Source organism: Gouania willdenowi, chromosome 1 (genome assembly GCF_900634775.1).
Source record: "Gouania willdenowi chromosome 1, fGouWil2.1, whole genome shotgun sequence".
Classification (NCBI taxonomy): Eukaryota; Metazoa; Chordata; class Actinopteri; order Blenniiformes; family Gobiesocidae; genus Gouania; species Gouania willdenowi.
This window is the reverse complement of record NC_041044.1, coordinates 25891410-25911226: the sequence shown is the minus strand read 5'-3', so window position 1 is coordinate 25911226 and position 19817 is coordinate 25891410. Positions and strand designations below refer to the sequence as shown.

Sequence of the window (19817 nt, the reverse complement as noted above, 5' to 3'; positions counted from 1 at the left end):
TCTATGCAGCTTTTATGATTACATGTATTGAGTTTGCATTAAAGATGTGTTTTATAATTTATTCAAAGCAGTTTTTATTATTACTTGTATTCTGTTTGGATAAAAAATAAAGTACATGTTGGAAAAAAACATGATTATAATAAAACTCCATACGAAAATAAATAATTTATTTTCCATAAAAATACAATTATAATATATTTTGCAGTAAAAAAAAACAGTTAACTTAATGTAACTTTATTTTTTAAAATCAGTACAACCCAGGACATCTCAGTACGTAGCAGTCACGTACTGAGATTTTAAGAGGAACTCAGTACGATGTGAACTCAGACCGTGACACCGGTGTCATGTACTGGGATTTTATATGCACATATATGTGCAGGCGCGCGCATGCGCACTACCGAAAAAAAAAAAAATATTTTTTGTTTTCAAAGTGAATGGACACGTGTTTTATTTGTTTATTGGATTATGATAGGGTTAGGGTTATAATCTCAGAACGTGACACCGGTTGAAAACACGCACAAATAATATAATTTTAATACAATTCTGAGAATAAAAGAAAGAGTAATTATTATTAATATTGAGAACATTGTATCAATGTTTTCCCAAGACAGTATAACTTTTTTCAGGTAATGTATAATCCTATTCCCAAAAAAATAAATAAATGCTTTCGTTTTTTAAACAGCACCAACAACGATTTTTTTTCACGGCTCCCCAAAGACACATTCGGGAGGAAATATAAAATGCTAAATTTAGAACCTCGTTTAATTTGCTCTGCACATGGGAAACAACCTGCCTGACATAAATAACGCAAGAACATATTAGAAAAATGACGGTGTATGTCAAAGAACAAAGGACAATGAAGGGTGAACAGTGGAAACCATTGGTAGACAACTGTTTTGGTAGTATTTTGACTTTTGAGTCAACCGGTCTGTGTGAATGCAAATAAACTTGATTTCCCGCAAAAACTGCAGAAAGCGAGGGCGGGCGGTACATCGTCTCCAGAGAGCAGCAGCCAATCAGCGCTCTGAATGCTCTTAGGCTGTCTCTCATTGGCTGACATCTGACTGGTGGCCTGTTGTTCAGTACAAACTGAAGGAAGAATCTCGGAAAAACCACACAGAAAACCAACAGTTTGACACACCAAATACCCAAAACGGCCTCGACCCCAAACTATACGTGTGACGGCTTGAAGGTTGGAGCTTTGTTTTCAGGAGTACCATGCTAGCAGTGCTAGCTGACTAGCCTGTGTCGCGTCGCCTCGTCTTCATGGGTTTCTGCTGCTGAGAGCCAGGCTTGTGCTACAGGCAGCGAGGCCGGCCCATTGATGCCATCAGCCAGGGTGGGTTACCCTTACGGTTATTAATCACACAGCGACACTCCGTGTTTACTGTATCACACATTTTAAAGAGCAAACTCGGACAGCACTGAAATGTCAACCGGGGTTAGCATTGTACGCTAGGTAGCTCGGCTGCTAACACGAACAGGGTCTGTTTGCTAGGCTAACTTGTATTTCCTCCACCTGTTCTGACGTGAAATGTGTTTTTGTGTCATTCTGACAGAACTCAGGTCACACTATGAGCGGGGCAAGCTGTAAAGCCAACGGTGCTGTGTATCCCGCTTCACCAGCAATGATGAACTCAGTGAAGAAGCCCAAGATGGAGCAGATCCAGGCCGACCATGAGCTGTTTCTGCAGGCCTTCGAAAGTGAGACTTCCCCGCTTCTTACTTCATATAACCCCTGACAATGTGTTTTAAAACATGTAATCCTCTTATTCAAGCGAGTACATTCATGTTAGTTTCACCAGCATGTTTACTGTTCTCTCATTCAATTGTTTGATTAATGCATCCATGAAGCAATACTTAAACGAATGTAACTAAGATCAGACATTTGAAATATGATTGTAATCAATAGTAATACGATGACTACCAGGTAATATGAATGTACTATCTAACAGCAAGGATATTGTTTGTTCAATCTCTGGTGGCCTTGGTTTTCCAGAGTGGAGTTTAATATATAAATATTATTTCATGTCATTTCTAGGGGTTGGACGATAGACTTGAGTTCACAATATGTCATATGCTTATGGGCTCGTGATAATGTTGCAATGTTTTTGGAAAGGGGAAGAAGACAAAATAACAATATAGCAGTTTAAAATATAAAATAACTTTCATTTTAATTTTAACGCTGGACATATTTACATACACACTCTTAAGTATGACATTTTCAACAAAACAGGAAAACAAAAAATGTAAACATGACAATCTGGTGTGTATTAGACTTTGTGGATTTTTTTTTTTCTTTATATCTCACCTCTCTCGCGATACGACTTGTACCCTCGACGATACATCTTGTGATGTTTTAAAGGTCCTATATCATGCTATATTAAGACCTTCCATAATCAACTACAGCCACATATGGGTAATATTTTACATTTTGCAAACTAAAATACACATTTATTAAGAAATATTGCTTGTTTTCTGTCAACCCGGTTGTTGAGACACTCGGTTTCTCAGAGCGCCGCCTCTCCCCGTGTGAGTGCCTCCCATTTTATGACGTAGCCCAGGCAGCATGGGCAGTAGGCACGCCCACAAAACTTTGTAAACAGTTCCAGAGAATGTATTTAAAATTTAAAGACAAAGAAGTGAGTATGGCTAACATTTTTCTAGTGACGTCACTAGAATTTTAACTGCTCATTTTTCAGAAGAGGACAGAGAAGCAGCTCAGAGAGCATGATTATTGAGGATTTCTCAGAGATGCAGGAAGGAATCCCAATAATATTTTGGGGGTGTTTTTGATAAGGAATTAACATTGTAACAAGGTTAAAAGCTCAAAAAGTTGATTTGCATGATATAGGACCTTTAAGATCAAGATATCCAGTCCCACGATATATTGTCCCACCTTTAGTAATTTATGTATTTACTGTAGAAGTGATGGTGAATGTGCCTGTTTGTTAGACCTAATAATGGACTTGTAATCCATCAAGGATTTCCTGAGGGACTCGCTCCAGATCCCTCCAAACACAAAACGGAATACTGACAGATAAACGTCTTGTAAACTACACCTGTTGATTTGGCTGAAGGGTAATATTTTGACTTTAAAGTTGAGCTTTTGAACAGCGGTGCCAAAACTCCTCCCATAGAAGCCAAATACAGAGCAATAGTGAACTTGAGTTGCTATCAACCCAGCAATAAGACAAATAATCAAATATTAGCCTCTGATAAGCAGTGGGTGTATTTTTTATTTTATATTTTTACTTTAATCTCTTGTGATCAGCAATTGTTTTGGTTCATTTTCCTTTTTTCATTCTCATGCTGTTGGTCTTGTCACAGTTTCGAGCCTCAACCCTTATGTTTGCACCTTTACAGTTGGCTTTCACTGGACATGCAATGCAAGTGAAAGGGTGAAATGCCTTTAAATTTTTATCTTTGCATAAGGGTGCATCAGTAAAGAGACGGACTTTGACCAGCATGCACTCAGTGAAGAGCAGACTTTAGAGCTGAGGGGGTTGTAGTTTGTCAACAAACTGGATCAGATCATCTCCAAAGCTGCTGCTCTTATGGGGTGTTCTTGGTGTCATTCAGTGTAGTCCATGAAATTAGAAAAGGTAACATTGTAATTAGGGCTGGGCGATATGGCCTTTTATAAATACCGCGATATTTTTAGGCCATGTCACGATACACGATATATATCTCGATATTTTTGCATTACCCTTGAATTAACACTTTGATGCACAAAATCACACCAGTATGATGATTCTATATGTCTACATTAAAACATTCTTGATCATACTGCATTAATATATGCCAATTTTAAACTTTCATGCAAAAAAGGGGATATCACAACTAAGTCAAAGTTGACATAACTGTATTTATTAAACAGTGAGTGGCTCAAACATAAAATTGTCAACAGAAAGTGCACGTTCTGTGCAAAATTGTCACAGAGACATTTCAAAACAAGACATTAGTGCAGGATGCAACTCACATGGCATTTCAAAACACAAAATTAAAGTGCACTTTTTGTACATAATGCCACTACAATATTTTAAAACAAATAGTGCCCTTTTGTGCATGTTGTCATTAAGATGACATTAAAAAAAAAAAAAAAAAGTCCGCGAGTTTAACGGTATGGTCATTTTCAACACCGCACAGACTACAAGCTGCGATATATCGAGTATATTCGATATATCGCCCAGCCCTAATTGTAATATGATCATGAAGGATTAGAGCTGATTGTCAATTAGGAGTGTGACAATATTGCCAATGTTTCGTCTAGCGATACGTTATATTTTTATATATTGTTATATTTATATTTTTTTATCCTGCCTTTTACACAAACGAAGTATAGGGTCCTATAAAATCCACTTTAATGGAATCTCGGACTCAATCAAATGGACAGAATCGGCATGAAATGTGTCACTGTGAGAAGGAAAGAACCTACTTTTATGGGGAATGCTTGTTTCTGGGGAGCGTTTATTAGGCGCTCCATCCTCCTGTCTTGGCTGCATTAAACAGCGCTTAACCCACCTGAAACCCCATTTAAACTGCCAAAAAACTACGCAAATCATCACTGACTCCAAAATACAGAGCCCACCAGTGCTTGCTTAATATCAATGTGCCTTTGAAACTCTGAAACACACACAGTGTTAACATCTCATCAGAGCTACAGAAGATCCGTGGGAAAAGTTGCGTGTTATTGTGGATGAGACCATTGATGCCAGGGTAATGCACTGACTGAAATGTTTATTTTTCATGTGCAGTGAAGTTTTCCAGTTTTCATAAAACAAGTTCATTCAAAACTATGTGTCCATGTTTACAGTTAAGTTGATAATACTAGCACTGAAATTACTGTTTTCTGCATTAATTTTAGTTTTTAATGATTTAAAGTTAATTTGCACCAACATCATTACCCAATATTTTGGTGAAGCATTATTTTGTATCACTCTTCCCTTAAAGGCTTAAACGTAACACAAGGACATGTGACTAGTTGTATTCAGTGTGTGTTAAGAGCCACTGTGCAGTATACACCGTTTTATTTGGCTGTCATTCATGTGAAATTGATTGACCATGTTTTGTAAATTCCTGTGAAATTGATTCAGTCCAGTAGATAAATTCTGAATTTCTTAAGTGACACAGATATCGTATGTATCGCGGATGAAATTTCCCGTGATATATCGATTATCGCTGTATCGTCGTATCGCGACATCATCGTTATCGCGGGCAAAAATATCGTGAGGTACCTGGCGATACCCAGCCTTATTGTCAATTAGGTGTTAGTGTGTTTTTTTTGTATTGCTTACCTGGGTCCAACGTGACAACAGAAGGAACAATAAGCTAGCAGAGCCAATGAGGCAAAGCATTGAGCAATATTTTTCTGGAATGTCTTGGATCCTGCCTTAAATGTAGATGTTACTTTCATGCGTACCAGTTACAATAATGTTATTGCAGACTGCGCACAACCCTTGATAGCAATGGTATTAACTGATGGAGGCATCCTCTTTCAGAGCTCTGCAGCAAAGTAAAAATGCTTTGAGTAGAAAAAAAAACAGTTAAATGTGTGGGATATGCAGGAAACGCATGACTAATTGTTGGACCCCCTGCCTTGAAATATACTGGCAATGTCTTGGAGATGGTACCTGGTACAGCAGCTCAGTGTTAAACCTTTGACGTTCTTGTGGAGTTAGTACCTTAATGAGTCAGGTGTGTTTCAGTAGTCAAAGGGTGGAGCACACAAAATCAGGCAGGTTGTTTAATCCTAGCAATGAAAGTATTTCATCGTCTAGATTCAGTTAAAGACTCGACACATCAAGTGTCACAGGGCTTTGCTTCTCTTTTCAGACAGTTTTCTTTTAAAGTAACCTGAGCACATAGAGTAATAATAAGTGGTTGAATGTTTTGCAAAATACTGAGAATATGAACCAGAGTTGTCCAAACTTGGTTCTGGACTCTGGAGGGATACACAATACAGCTGAGAGGCTCATTCACAGACTAACTGCAGAGCTTCATGATGTCACTGGCAGTTAACAGTTGAAACATGATTCTTTTGTTTCCTGACATGTTTCCTGAAAAACCTTGTATGAATAAACAAAACCTCAACTTAACTGTGAAACTATTAAAAAAGAAAACCAAATGAATGTCGCTGGAACTATTATATGAAACTTCAAAGTGAAAACTTCAAAGTGAAAACTTCAAAGTGAAAACTTCAAAGTGAAAACTTCAAAGTGAAAACTTCAAAGTGAAAACTTCAAAGTGAAAACTTCAAAGTGAAAACTTTAAGTGAAACTGGCAGTTAACAGTTGAAACATGATTTTTTGTTTCCTGACATGTTTCCTGAAAAACCTTGTATGAATAAACAAAACCTCAACTTAACTGTGAAATTATTAAAAAAAGAAAACCAAATGAATGTCGCTGGAAGTATTACATGACACTTAGAAGTTAAACTTCGAAGTGAACACTTCAAAGTGAAACTTTAAGCGAAACTGGTAGTTAACAGTTGAAACATGATATTTTGTTTCCTGACATGTTTCCTGAAAAACCTTGTAAGAATAAGCAAAACCTCAACTTTACTGTGAAACTATTAAAAAAAGAAAACCAATTGAATGTCGCTGGAACTATTACATGAAACTTCAAAGTGGAAACTTCAAAGTGAAACTGGCAGTTAACAGTTGAAACATGATTTTTTTGTTTCCAATATGTTAATTTACCTAACCAAAAAATAAAAAGTAGAAAAAGACCCTCAGCCAGCCAAGTCGGCCTGGTATATATATAATGGCATTCTTACAAGAACAATATTTCTGTTTTTAACAAAGTATATCATCAATAAACTAATTACTCTCACTCATATTTTTTTCCTTGGCTTCATTACTGTATTGATTAGTCCTATATTCATGTGTGTTTTACATGTTTTGTCTGAAATATCTCTTTTTTCATTTCCAGAACCAACTCAGATTTACAGGTTTCTCCGCACAAGAAACCTAATTGCAGTAAGCAAATCACTCTTTGTGCTATTCTGAACTGTATTTCTTTGCTAAACTGTTGGATTTGTAAATTTGACTTTTTGTTCTTTCTCCTTTTTAGCCAATATTTTTGCACAGGACTCTGACTTTCATGTCTCATAGAAATGGTCGATCAAATGCCAAAAGGTATGTCAAACCAATAATTCTAAAATGGTTGTTTGATGGTAAGCTTAATGTGATAGGATTCAATATAATGCTCAACTCATGGCTTTTTATTTGTCATACAGAAAAGCATTTAAAGTGGACGACATGTTGCAAATGGTAGAGAAAATGAAAGCAGAGCAAGAATCTCCAAGGTAACAAAACTCTACAAGAGCAACTCCTATTATTAAGTCATCTATTTATTGACTATGAGTATTTGTGTATTTAAACCTTTTAATATGTAACTTTCATATTAGGAAAGGTTTTTGAGCTTTGTTTTTTCTTCCAGTTTGTGTTCACACTTGCAATTAACCTTCACTGGGTTCTTCCTTAAGGATGGTAAGATTACTTGTTACTGATGAGTGCCTTGTACTCCTGCACTCGGCTTTTTTTTTTGATCAAAACTGACTTTCGAAATCTTCTTGTCATCATACAGAAAAGCCATCTTCGAATTCAGAAAATGAACAAAGTTCTGTTTCCTTAGAGGTGTTGCTTGTCAAAGTCTGCCATAAAAAACGCAAGGTAAACGGAATGATTGAGCCCATCACTGACATCTTCACTAACCACAAAGCTGTGCTTTATTTTACTGTCTTTTCTTTGTTTCTTAGGATGTCAGTTGTCCAATAAAGCAAGTGCCTACAGGTAAAAAGCAGGTGCCTTTAAATCCTGAGAGTAACCAAACCAAGCCTGGCTCCTACCCTTCCTTACTGGTCTCCAGCAACGAGTTTGAGCCCAGTAACAGCCACATGGTGAAGTCCTACTCACTTTTGTTCAGGGTGTCACGTACTGGGAGAAGAGAACTTAATGGTTTGGTCAACGGAGTGGCCAATGAGAACATTGGTACGACAGTAAAACTCTTTTTTTTTTCCCATTTTAACCTGCACAGTAATAATTCACTGATGAGCTACGTTTCTTTTCTCCTCCACATATTTCTTGGAACAAAGACGTGGTGGATGCTCCCAGTAGGAAAAAGAGGAGTTCCTCACATAAGGACGAGGCCGAGGGCACAGAGACGTATGTTGCACAAATGACCGTCTTTGATAAGAACAGGTAAGAGTTTTCCACTTTCATTTCTATCAGATTTTGTGCTTGGCCCCTCAAAGCCTGTTATGTTGCGTTTCGCAGAAGGCTGCAGCTGCTGGACGGCGAGTACGAAGTGTCAATGCAAGGAATAGACGACGGCCCTGTGAGCAAGAAGCGAGCAACGTGGGAAACCCTTCTTGATGGGAAGGTCAGCCAATATTTTGTTACCCTGTGCTGTTGTGCTCCTCTGTCATGGTTTTTGCAAAATTAGCAACTGAAGGAGATGTTTGGTCTTCAAAGTGCGCTGTCATCAGACTCGTATAACTAGCCACGGTCATTAAATTCCTGGAAAAGTTATGGAATTTTTTTTAAAAAAAAAACGATTTTCCAGTCTTGAAAAATCATTGAATAATTTAACTGTTTTTGAAATATAGCCTATTATATTTTAATGTTTAAAATCTAACCTTTGCTATTACTATGGAATGTTAAGCAAGTCCCTTAACCCTAACACCTTGTGTTGTACATTGCTTTTAATAAATGTGTCTGCAAGTTGAAATTGTAATTTTATTATTAAACATGGTAGCACTTGTTTAACTCTTTCAGTGTCAGCCGTTTTTGAGCCTTTTGACTGATTTTTAAAGACTCACAGAATATTTTGTACTATGACAATCTGAATTTTTACACCAGATTCTGAAAGATTAGTCTCTACTTTCATCAGAAAAAAGAAATTTAGCTATTATAGCTTGCTTCGTTCTTCTGTAATCCGCAGTTGAACAGAAGAGGCAAGTTTGTGACAAAAAGCTGAGAAAAACTGCTTTTACTGAAAAAACCTATTAATGACTTTAAAGCAATTTTTTTTTTGCTTTAGAGACAACTCATAATTGGTTTTCTTCTATAAAACTACAAAAACAACACTGAGACCGGGCAAAATTATTATTATATTGCTATCTGGATCAGAGTTGAATGGATTTCTTACTGTATTATGGCATTCCTCCAAGTCTCTCCCCCCGTCATTCTCCACACACAACTTCCTCCTCCTCCCTGACATGCCGAGTCTCACCGCTTGCTCTGTTTTTTGATCGTTTTCTCTCACCATTGCCACATACTCAATAGTCCACTTAGTTCCACACATGCTCTGGTCGAGTGTACGCTGTTGGGAACCTCAGCATCAACTCTCGTAGCGCCATTTTCTGATGTGTCTGAAATGGGAGTCAAAGCCAATTGCACCATTGTACAATGCTATATGATAGATAAGTGATGGACACAACTTGCAATCCCTGTGCCAGATTTTTGCTACTAACCATAACACACTGTCAGACCTATGTTACACTACTACACTGGAAAGGCAATCTCATTTTTTTTTTTAGCTCTTATGGTCTTGAATAGCGGTTCAGAAATTAGTCATGGAAATTTTAGGGCTGTCACTTTAACGCATTCATTGCGATTAAGTAAGTAATTACAGGAAAAATGTACGCGCTAAAAAAAGTTAATCACTTGGTTTTTTTGCACCCCAAACAGCGCGGAACCTTTGCATGTGTTCCTGGTGTTCTTATAATACTGATGCACTGGTTACAATGGTAAAAGCTGAGGAGTCTGAGGAGTTTTTGAGTATGTTAGTTCTAGTTGAAAAACAAAAACACACGAAATGGGAAAACTAAATCCCAGATTTGTGCCAAAAAGAGTCTGTAGATCAACGGAGCTCTTCTAGCCTCCAGCAGAGATTTTCCACCTCAATGTTAACAATGTAGCAGCTAGCACGGACAGTGGTCTTTCAGATGGTACACTACATGGTAGAGGATGTGGGCGGGGCTACTACTACTAGAAGTGACTTTTTTGTGATGAACAATGTTATTTTTGATGTGCTAATTTACAGCACTGTGGTTGACGGGTCTGTTTTATTTGTTTTATATTATCTGATGGAGAGGGAAAAAACGTTTGGTGTTTATTAATTGTGTTGCTCAGAAAATTTTTATGATGTACTAACTTAATTTTCTATTATTTGGAGATTGACTAAAGTACACATCAATATTTCCCCAGATGTTTAAACTAAAGGCGTCAGCAGCCCTTTATAGTCTGACATACAGAGGAATGTAAATGGTCCAAGTCTGTTAAAAATAACAAATTACTTTATAAAGCTACTTTGTTTTACATCAAACTTTCGATCTGCCACAATAATGTAATTTAAATGAAAATACCTCAAGTTGAGGGCATTTCTCAGCAATTTTTAGGTGAGATTAAAAAGAGATTAATTAGATTAAATAATCACTGCATAATTGAGTAATCTCACAATATTTGTAATCTGTTGACAGCACTAGGAAATGTGCTAAAATATTTTTGAAAAATCATTGTGAAAAAAGTGTGGGAACAGCCTGACCTAAATATAATTGAAACATTCAACCAAAGAGCAGTGGCTAATGACAACGTGTTAGTGGAATCAAAGCATTACACAGTGTACAGACGAGAGATAAGATGTGTGCACTTGTCACTGAGAAACCTTTGGGTTTTTAACGGTTTTCTTTATTTTACTCTCAACATTATTTTTTTTTTTTTTCCAGTCAACTCCTATAATTATCACTCCATATATGACCTTTCCCTCAGAGACTGCCACCGTTTGAGACATTTTCTCAGGGACCCACACTACAGTTCACACTGCGATGGACAGCCGATACCAGTGGGAAGTCCTTGGCCCCTGTGGCCAAACCTCTTTCTACACGCAACTCTGAGAGCTGTGGCCCCATGGAGACGAGGACCAGCCACCACCGGACTGCCCTCATGAGTACGTATGGAGACAAAAGCACCTTCAAATTTTTTCTCAGTGATGTGATAGAAATGGTTTTTGGCGTCGGAGTGAAATTGCTCATTATTATACATTTAATAATAATATCTATATTGTCTGATCAGCAGTTAAAGAATCGGTCAGCACAGATATCCAGACGAAGAAAGAGCAGGCCTCATGTGAGCCGCGACAAAAGTTACGAATATTTTATCAGGTATGCCACACAAATGAGCAATATTGCTTGTGTTTTTATACAATGCTACTTTTGGAAACACAGCAGCATTTTAAGACAAATATAAAATCAATAATTATTATTATTAAATTTGACCAAAGGACAGTAAGTGTTATTTGTATCACTCACTGTACTCCCTTTTGTTCAGTTCTTGTACAACAATAACACGCGGCAGCAGACCGAGGCACGGGATGATCTTCACTGTCCATGGTGTACGCTGAACTGCAGCAAACTCTACAGCCTGCTGAAACACCTCAAACTCTCCCACTCACGCTTCATTTTCAACTATGTGGTAAGAGGATGTTTTTTTTTTTGTGATTAGGAAACTTAAACCCTTGAGAGCTAATTTTTCCTGCTTATAACATCAAACGTTTTCCTGTAAATTTTATCCATGATGTAAATTAATGACCACTAAAGGGTAAGATGACTAAACATGCAACATGTTGGAAAAGCTGACATTTAGGATGTCTTAATGTGCTTATGAAAAATATATGCTGCCTGAAATAACGCCTATGATTTCCTGTGATCCCGGAAAACAGACGGAAGATATGGAAAAAGAAATCTGAACTTTTTTTTTTCCATGACACAAAAATACCTCACATGCATGTTTTGGAATAATATCACGAACTTGCATGTTTTTTTTTTTTTCTACTAAAAAACAGGTGATTAGTAACCTGGCAAGAGCCAGTTCTAACTTGAGCTCTCCACATCGATCTGGGTCTGTATCTGGTGAATCCTTTCGGAAACCATGGAGGGACATGAACAAAATGCTTGAACCTGATTGGGCAAAGCACCTGTCCAACATGAGTTGTTTTAGCCAATCACACCGTAACAAATGATGATGTCTTCGGCATGCGCGGCTTTGCTGCCTTTGCCGTCCAAAAATGCACAAAGCACCTCTCACTGTTGCTCATTCAAAAAGGAAATGCTGGATTCTTCTAAAACAGCAGCTTCCACAGGTTCATCCTCCTGCGTCGACGTCTTTCTATTTTGATTCAGAGCTATGCTAATAGCGGTAGCCCAGCTAGTTCCTCTCCCTGCTTCTGCCGTCACACCCGGATATCCCACCCTAATTCACAACACTGCCTCATGATTGGTTCTAACCGGTTCGGGTTGGAAAGGCAAAGGCCAGAACAGTACAAGATGGATTCTGGTGTTTGTGAACATCAGGAGAATCCATCTTGCAGGCAAGGTTAGGTGATTGGAGCGAACGAACGAAAAATCTTGTTTAAAACCTTGCACTACATGCTACAATTTTTCTAGTGATCACATTATTCTGTGAATGCATAGTATCATCTAAAGCGTGTTTTTAATGTTGTGATAAAAAGTGGTTCAGATTATTATGACTGCATTCAAACTAAGGCTGAACGATTTATTGCATTTGCGATATTATTGCAATATCACAAAACACAATTTTCTCATCACAAAGGCTTTTTTTTGTCCTGTTTTTTACTGTCCTGTTAAGTTCAGAGAGTGTTTAAGAAGTACAGTCCACATGTTTCATGAAGTTAGTTAGATATGTTAAAGAGGTAAAGCCACAGATTTATTTGCTTTATTGTTATATTGTATTGTAATCTGTGCTTTAAAATGTATATTTTGAATTTATTTAAAGTCTATCTAAAATAGTTTTTTTTTTTTTGTTAAACAAGTTGATTTATTGCTTGTGTTCATTGAAAAATACATGACAAGAGGCCCTTGAAAAAATAATTTCATATTCAATTTAAATATTGAGGAAAAATACCGCAATTAGATTATTTTCCAAAATCGTTCAGTCCTAATTCAAGCTGAAAAGGCTCGGGTACAAAGGAAGGCTTAGCTGTTGATGTATTAGTACAACTGGTGGTCATTTTACCTGGTGACACGTCACGGCAGAAGCACACAGCTGCATGCAGGTTTGGTGCAAAACGTGAGGGTGATTAAACAAAACAGTTATCGGTAAAATGAGGCAGACGTGACATTGAAATGGTTCAATCTTGAAACAGAATTGGGGACATTTTTAAATGCAAAATTTTAGGCCCTACTGAAATAATGAGAAATAAATCATAGTTTTAAGGTGATGGAGGCAAGTTATGTTAAAATGGTAACGACTCAAACACAAAAACTGACTCTTTCATTCTCAGTGTGCTCTTTGGGCGTTTCTGACGCTCACAAAAAATGTTCTACAATGACGATATCTTTTCTTTCTGGACTTGGTTTCTTTCTTCCTCCATTTGACTTTTTTTTTCCCTCAATACTATCTGCAGCCTCACACTAAAGGAGCGAGAATAGACGTGTCTATCAACGAGTGCTATGATGGCTCGTATGTGGGAAACCCACAGGACATCCACAGCCAGCCAGGCTTTGCTTTTAGCCGTAACGGTCCTGTGAAGAGGACTGCCGTCACTCATATACTGGTTTGCAGGTAAAACACGGTTTGAGACTTTTTGTGTTTTGGGATTGAAAATGATTCACAGTACTCTTAAAAAGTCAAGTGATTTGGTATCTACTTCAAAAGTTATTAGTTTCCTAATATTTTACTTTAAAACAAAATTATAAGAGAAAATCTTAATTTCAGAGTGATAATGGGTCTATACAAACACCAGTTATATACTTTACTAATTGTACTATTTTTTTTTTTATTATTATTTCTGTTTTACTCCAGAGCTTAGCAAGAAATGTTTCCACTTTATCTTTACACTAAATATAAAGAGCAATGCTGGCATAAAAATATGTAATATTTTATCAAAAGACTGTTGACTTAATATTAAAATATTTGAGTTGTTTAAGGTATTAAATATAAGTTGATGGCTGAGCTATCAACACAGTAAAACTGAACCCTTAACAATTAACAGGTGAATAAAAGCATAAAATCTATCCGTTCACTAAAATGCATCAGGCATATTTCACAAACATCTGCTGTTTAATAACTATAAATGATATAAATATTATTGTTATATAAATATGAATTTCTTTTCAACAATATTGCTGTAGAATACCAGTGGGAACACTATAGCTGTTCCCACTCAATTTTCTTGAAGCCAAAATATGGCGCTTAAGGGCGCTTCCATCTTGCAATTTTGCAAGTCTGCACAGTATTTGGTGGGAGGAGCCCTGGTAACATGCCCCGCCCATTTAGCGTACTACCCTGATGACTTACGCAGCCCAGCTACGTTAAGAACATAAGTATCTTTCCCACTGGAAATTCTATCAACTCAAATATCTAAACATACTTTATTTAAAAATCAAGAAAATCACACGTCTCAGCTTTCCTTCACGATGTACCTGCTATTCACAGAGAGCTACGCAAGACCTAAAGCTGTTAATCATCATATTATATGACATAAAATCCCGTTTTTCACCCTCAAATAACTGATTTAAAACAAACTTCACAGAAAAATGAGCACTTGAACACAATGTAGAGTGATAATAACTAATGATCACAGCAGAGTTTAGGTTTGGGAAAAAATTATGTGACGAGTGTTTAAACTTTACATTTTGACCCACATCCCATCTGTTATCATTGAGGAGGCGGGGTTTATGACCTATACTGCAGCCAGTCACCAGGGGGAGTAAAAGCTTCACTCCACCAGGGAGCTTGTCCCTTCTGTTCTTTTACAGCTTATGTAGAGTACCAAAGAAAGTCCCCCCCAGTAATCCTAGAAATAAATAATGAACTGCCTGTTATTCTCATAATTTCTTTCCCAAAGTCAGTATCCAGGCTGTCTCATATATATGTGTGTGTATATATATATACACATACATACATACATACATACATATATATATTTAAGATATGTGTCCTTCCCTCAGGCCTAAGAGAATTAAGCCAAGTCTGTCAGAGTTCCTTGAGTCTGAGGATGGAGAGCTGGAGCAGCAGAGGACTTATGTCAGTGGACACAACCGCCTGTACTTCCACAGTGACAGCTGTATGCCTCTGAGGCCCCAGGAGATGGATGTGGACAGTGAGGATGAGAGAGACCCAGAGTGGCTCCGAGAGAAGACTGCTACAGTGAGACGCCATCTTTATCAACATGAACCTACTGTTAATTTGAGTTGTCAAAAAAATCTCTTCACTATCAAGAACAAAACAAAACAAAAATGTATCTTACTGCTCATTACAATTTTTTTGTAGATCAATTTGTAATGTTGTCAGATTGGACAAAGACTTTCTTCTTCCTCTATATTTATTTATTTAGGAAAGTTTCTTCTTATAAGACTCTTTTTTTTTTTTTTTTTTTAAATGATTTTGGTATTGCTCCTGCAAAACAGCTTTCTCTAGGATGATATTTGTTAAAAATAAAGCAGGCTGTAATATTACATCTTGTATTGCAGGATAGAGCAATAATGCATTTATTTATTTCCCGTTGACAGCAACTGGATGAGTTTACGGATGTTAATGAAGGGGAGAAGGAGGTGATGAAGCTGTGGAACCTGCATGTCATGAATCACGGGTATGTTGAAGTTTGCACTGAAAATGGCTGTTTGGGTGTTTATTTGCACTAAAGAAAAATTCTGGATTAAATTCACTGATGAAAAAAATCACACAGGCACATTTATTAACAAACAGTTGCACAGCATGTGCCACTTTTGGCTTTTTTTTCACTACAAGGGACAGCATGTGTGAGTGAGCAGCAAGTCCTAAAACGAGTATTTAATTACAAAATAATCTATGAAATATATATCTTTGAAATATGGAAAAAATGTAAATGACACTGTTTGAATATTATTAAATACTTGTATAAAGTGATTTGTACTGTGTGGTTGTATGATTACGAACAAGTAAAAAAAAAAATAGATATATCTTGATATAGGTGATATTGTCATTTTCTGTTGCCAAAATAGAAAACTCAATATATTGCCCAGCCCTAATATTTACCTATAATATTGTGTTGCAATCCTAACAAGACAAATTTGAACAAAGTTTTTTTTAATGACCAAGAACATTATGTACTGCAGAATTGATTGTTTGCTTAATTGCTTCCTTTTTCATCTACTGAAGTAAAATCCATATTTAAGACGTCCTGTTCTTTGTTCTCAGCTTTATCGCAGACAACCAGATGAATCAGGCCATCATGCTGTTCGTAGAGAGCCAAGGCGCTCACATTGTCAGACGCAACCTTTGCCGCAACTTCCTGCTGCATCTCGTCAGCATGCACGATTTTAACCTGGTCAGTACTGCCACCATTGACCGCGCGATGGTCCAACTGCAACAGATCCAGCAGGACCTGCCAGAACCGGAGATGGAGCAGTCGGACCAGACTCTGGCCTCAGCAGGAGCGTGCAACGGCAGCACTCTCCTTCTGAGTGTGGGGAAGCAGGGCAAGAGGACAAAATGTGGTTTAACGGACTGATGTTGGCCTGGACCACAGTGATATTTGGAATTTGTTTATTTTCTTCATCAGTGATCATGACCAACCTTTTGGTGCTTATTACGTGGGAAAACTAGTCAGCAGGTGATCTGACTCGACACGGACCAGTACACAAGATCAACCGGTTTTGTAAAAAATTAACCAAATATGAAGAGTGAACTATCCACAACTCCAAGAATTCTAAAGACAGAATCAACTTTTCTAATATGCATTTGGTCTGGATCGCTGTAGTATCCATCACTGGGTAAATAAACGGACCCTCTCGACGCACAACTGCCTTCAGTATGCTCTTGTAATTGGTAATTGTAACTAAGCTGTGTGGAGTGTACAGTTGACATTGTACTGCCATCATGGCCTCTCCTAATTGTACATGTACAGTACATAATAACCTTGTTAAAGGACTTATCCTTTTAGTTAACTATTTTTAGCACTTGTTTTGTATTTAGAAAAGCTTATCTTCAAATTCTTAATCGGGCAGGGGGGTGGGATGGGTGAAGGGGACCGTCTTCCTGCACCAAATATCCAATGCAGCCTTTCTGCTTAGGAGTGTGTGGTTAGTAGGATGTGGTAGTTTGGATGACATTTATTTACAGTAATGTGAACATTGTGGAAGCAAATCTACATTTGACAGTAATGTATAGACTTATATGAATCCTGTAAAGTTGGTGTTGGGCCCCCTTAGGGATTAGTGGGTCTTGTTTGTAAGTTGTCAACACAGTAGTGTTATACTGTACGTTTAGATCCTGGACAGGTCAGTTCAGATTTAGGTTCAGTCTAAGGGTGCTTTCACACACACAGTCCAGTGAATCTGCAACATTATTGCATTTTAATTTGGTCGGGTCCGCTTTCATACATTCTATTTGTAAAGCGCACCAATCTTTCTGAACAATGTCGCCTATTGGACAGAATACTTCAGCCTCCATAGACTTCTGTCAGAAAAAATGCATTTTCCTAAGGAACACCTCAAACTAACCCCCCAGAAACGTAATTAATAATGATTAAAAATGACCCATAATCACAAAGAGTGTGGAAATGTTTGTGTCGAATGTATGACGGAGAAGCGCTGTGTGTGCATGTGCTCGTTGCCGTGACGACAGTTTCTGCGATTACTGACGGTTGCGCCGTCTCGTCCTATATTTGGTCCCTCTTCCTACGTTTTCCAAAGGAAATCCTAAAACAAACCCCCAGAAACATAATTAATAATAATTCAAAATAACCTATAATCACACGATCCCACAACCCACGGTAAATGCGCTACGTAAACACAGCTGATGCCGCTCCGTATCCCACCTGTCGGTGCTCCGGTAACTTACCAATGTCATGTACTGAGTTTGCATCGTACCAGAAAATGAAATTTTGCTCAAAAAATGTAACAATTTTTGTTTAATTTTGTTTTCAAATTGAACGGACACGTGTTTTATTTGTTGATTAGATTGTGTTGAGGTTCTAATCTTGGTAAACTCAGTACGTGACACCGGTAAGGATGTATAATGTATGAAGATGTGATAATGTACGAGCAGGAGAAATATAGAGCAGTCAGGTGTGCAGCCATCACTGACCATGTGAACAATATGAGGAAGAGAGAAGTGAAATGAATGAATGATGTGGGATGTGTTTGTTTGCTGACAAAGCAGGTCTAAAATCGGATAGATGATGGATGGATATTTGTGTGTGTGCTGCCTGCTGGAGCACTGGGTTGTGAGTGTGTACGCGTTCCTGTTGCCACGACGACAGTCTGTGTGATTGCTGTGTGCTGCCGCTGCCCTGTCACTGATGAAGTTGCTCCATCACAATTGTGCGTCATTGTAAAGTCCTATATTTGGTCCTGTTTGCTTTCTCATGTGGTTAAAAACCGCACCATGCATTGCTTGAGGTAAACCGAGACCCACATTTTGCAGAGGACCACAGTTTGCTTATTTGCTCCGCACCAGACTTTGAGTGAGCTTTCACATATCGCAAAAAGATCTGACTATTCGAGGAAGCGAAGCATGATGTGGATCAAAGAGGTATGTGTGGAAGCACCCTAAACCTGAAGCCTTTTAGGCAGGCATTGACAATATCTCAAGGAAACTCAGTATTTTAGGGGTTTGTTTTTTTTTTTTTTTACTGTACAACCAGCAACCCACCCTGTTCTTTGTATTGTGTTGGAAAAATCAATCCTTCTGATACCAGCTTTAGACATTTTTTTTTTATTTTTTTTTAACTTCAGGTTTTAAAACTGTTCAAAATACTATGTTAACTGTTTGGTTTAGCTGAATTAAAGTGTGTGTGTGGTTGCATCAAATGTATAGCTGTGCCCCATTCCCAGTGAACTTCCTGGTTAGTGTTTTTCTCTCTCAAAGCAATATGCTGTAAACTGTTCTACGGTCTAAGTCAGTCATCACTTTCCTGTTAGTTTTATTTTATGCCAAAGGGATGATTTTCATTAACTTTTAGTTCAGTGTAGTAATATTTTCCTTCATATCTTTCATAACATGCTTTTTGAAGCAGCACGTGGGTTTGAGGTGACAAACAGTACGGGTCATCACCATCATTCTGGTCTCATATTTCATCAGACTCGTGGATTAATGAATGCCACATTCTTCTTCCTGTGAATACAGATGGTTCCTGTATTTGTGCTTAAGGAAACACACACTGTTATTGTCCTGACACCTTGTTTGAATAGTTAACAATACACTCTGGCTATGGTTTGTTTTTCTATTTAAATTTTTTTTTTTTTTTTAAATAAACCGTTGACCTCATTTGTCAGTGAGTGTTTTTTTTTTTTTTTTGGAGCTTCTGTTCAATTTTATCTGTGTTTATCTACTGTATGTTGTATCGTTCACAATAAGATGTTTAGGTTTTACAAATCGCTGGGGGGAAAAACTCAAAAGTTGTGCACACTCCTGAATACTATGTTAACACCAGAGGAAATATACAAAAATTCTAGTTTTGCATTGATTTAAATTAATTGGGTTGTGGGTTTCAAAATGTTGAAAGTTGAACCTGAAGTAAAAGATGATACAGTTTACAGGTTGATGTAAATTGCATTTTAAAATGGTCTTTTGATCAGCTGATGAAATGTTAATAGATTAAAAGTCTCGTTCATAGCCTTAAAATGTCAAAAGACATAAAAATTCTCTTAATGTGACAGGATATGGTTGTACAGAACAGCAACATTCCCTCATTGCCAAGGTTCGATGCATTAAGAGTCATTTTAAACATCATCTATTCAGACACAGGCCTTTAAATAGTGTCTTTTAATGACGCGTAATGAATAACCTCTAACAATGCAACACATGGGC

The 19817-nt window shown here is 37.5% G+C and overlaps 1 protein-coding gene across 3 annotated transcripts; it reads left to right on the top strand.

Annotated features, from left to right (window-relative positions):
* The first annotated feature begins 1051 nt into the window (after positions 1–1051).
* On the top strand, positions 1052–19274 carry suz12b (SUZ12 polycomb repressive complex 2 subunit b). Of its 3 annotated transcripts, none has more exons than XM_028445856.1 (17): positions 1052–1339; positions 1560–1704; positions 6934–6980; positions 7075–7139; positions 7241–7309; positions 7444–7493; positions 7591–7676; positions 7763–7994; positions 8099–8204; positions 8283–8385; positions 10776–10953; positions 11079–11167; positions 11334–11477; positions 13429–13586; positions 14975–15173; positions 15536–15615; positions 16203–19274. In XM_028445856.1, the coding sequence occupies exons 1-17, from the start codon at positions 1325–1327 to the stop codon at positions 16513–16515; spliced, it is 2079 nt and encodes a 692-aa protein (XP_028301657.1). In that variant the 5' UTR covers positions 1052–1324; the 3' UTR covers positions 16516–19274. The 3 variants fall into 3 exon arrangements, with proteins under 3 accessions (XP_028301657.1, XP_028301648.1, XP_028301638.1); XM_028445847.1 differs by having other exon boundaries at positions 8280–8385; positions 11082–11167; XM_028445837.1 differs by having other exon boundaries at positions 8280–8385.
* The last annotated feature ends 543 nt before the right edge of the window (positions 19275–19817 follow it).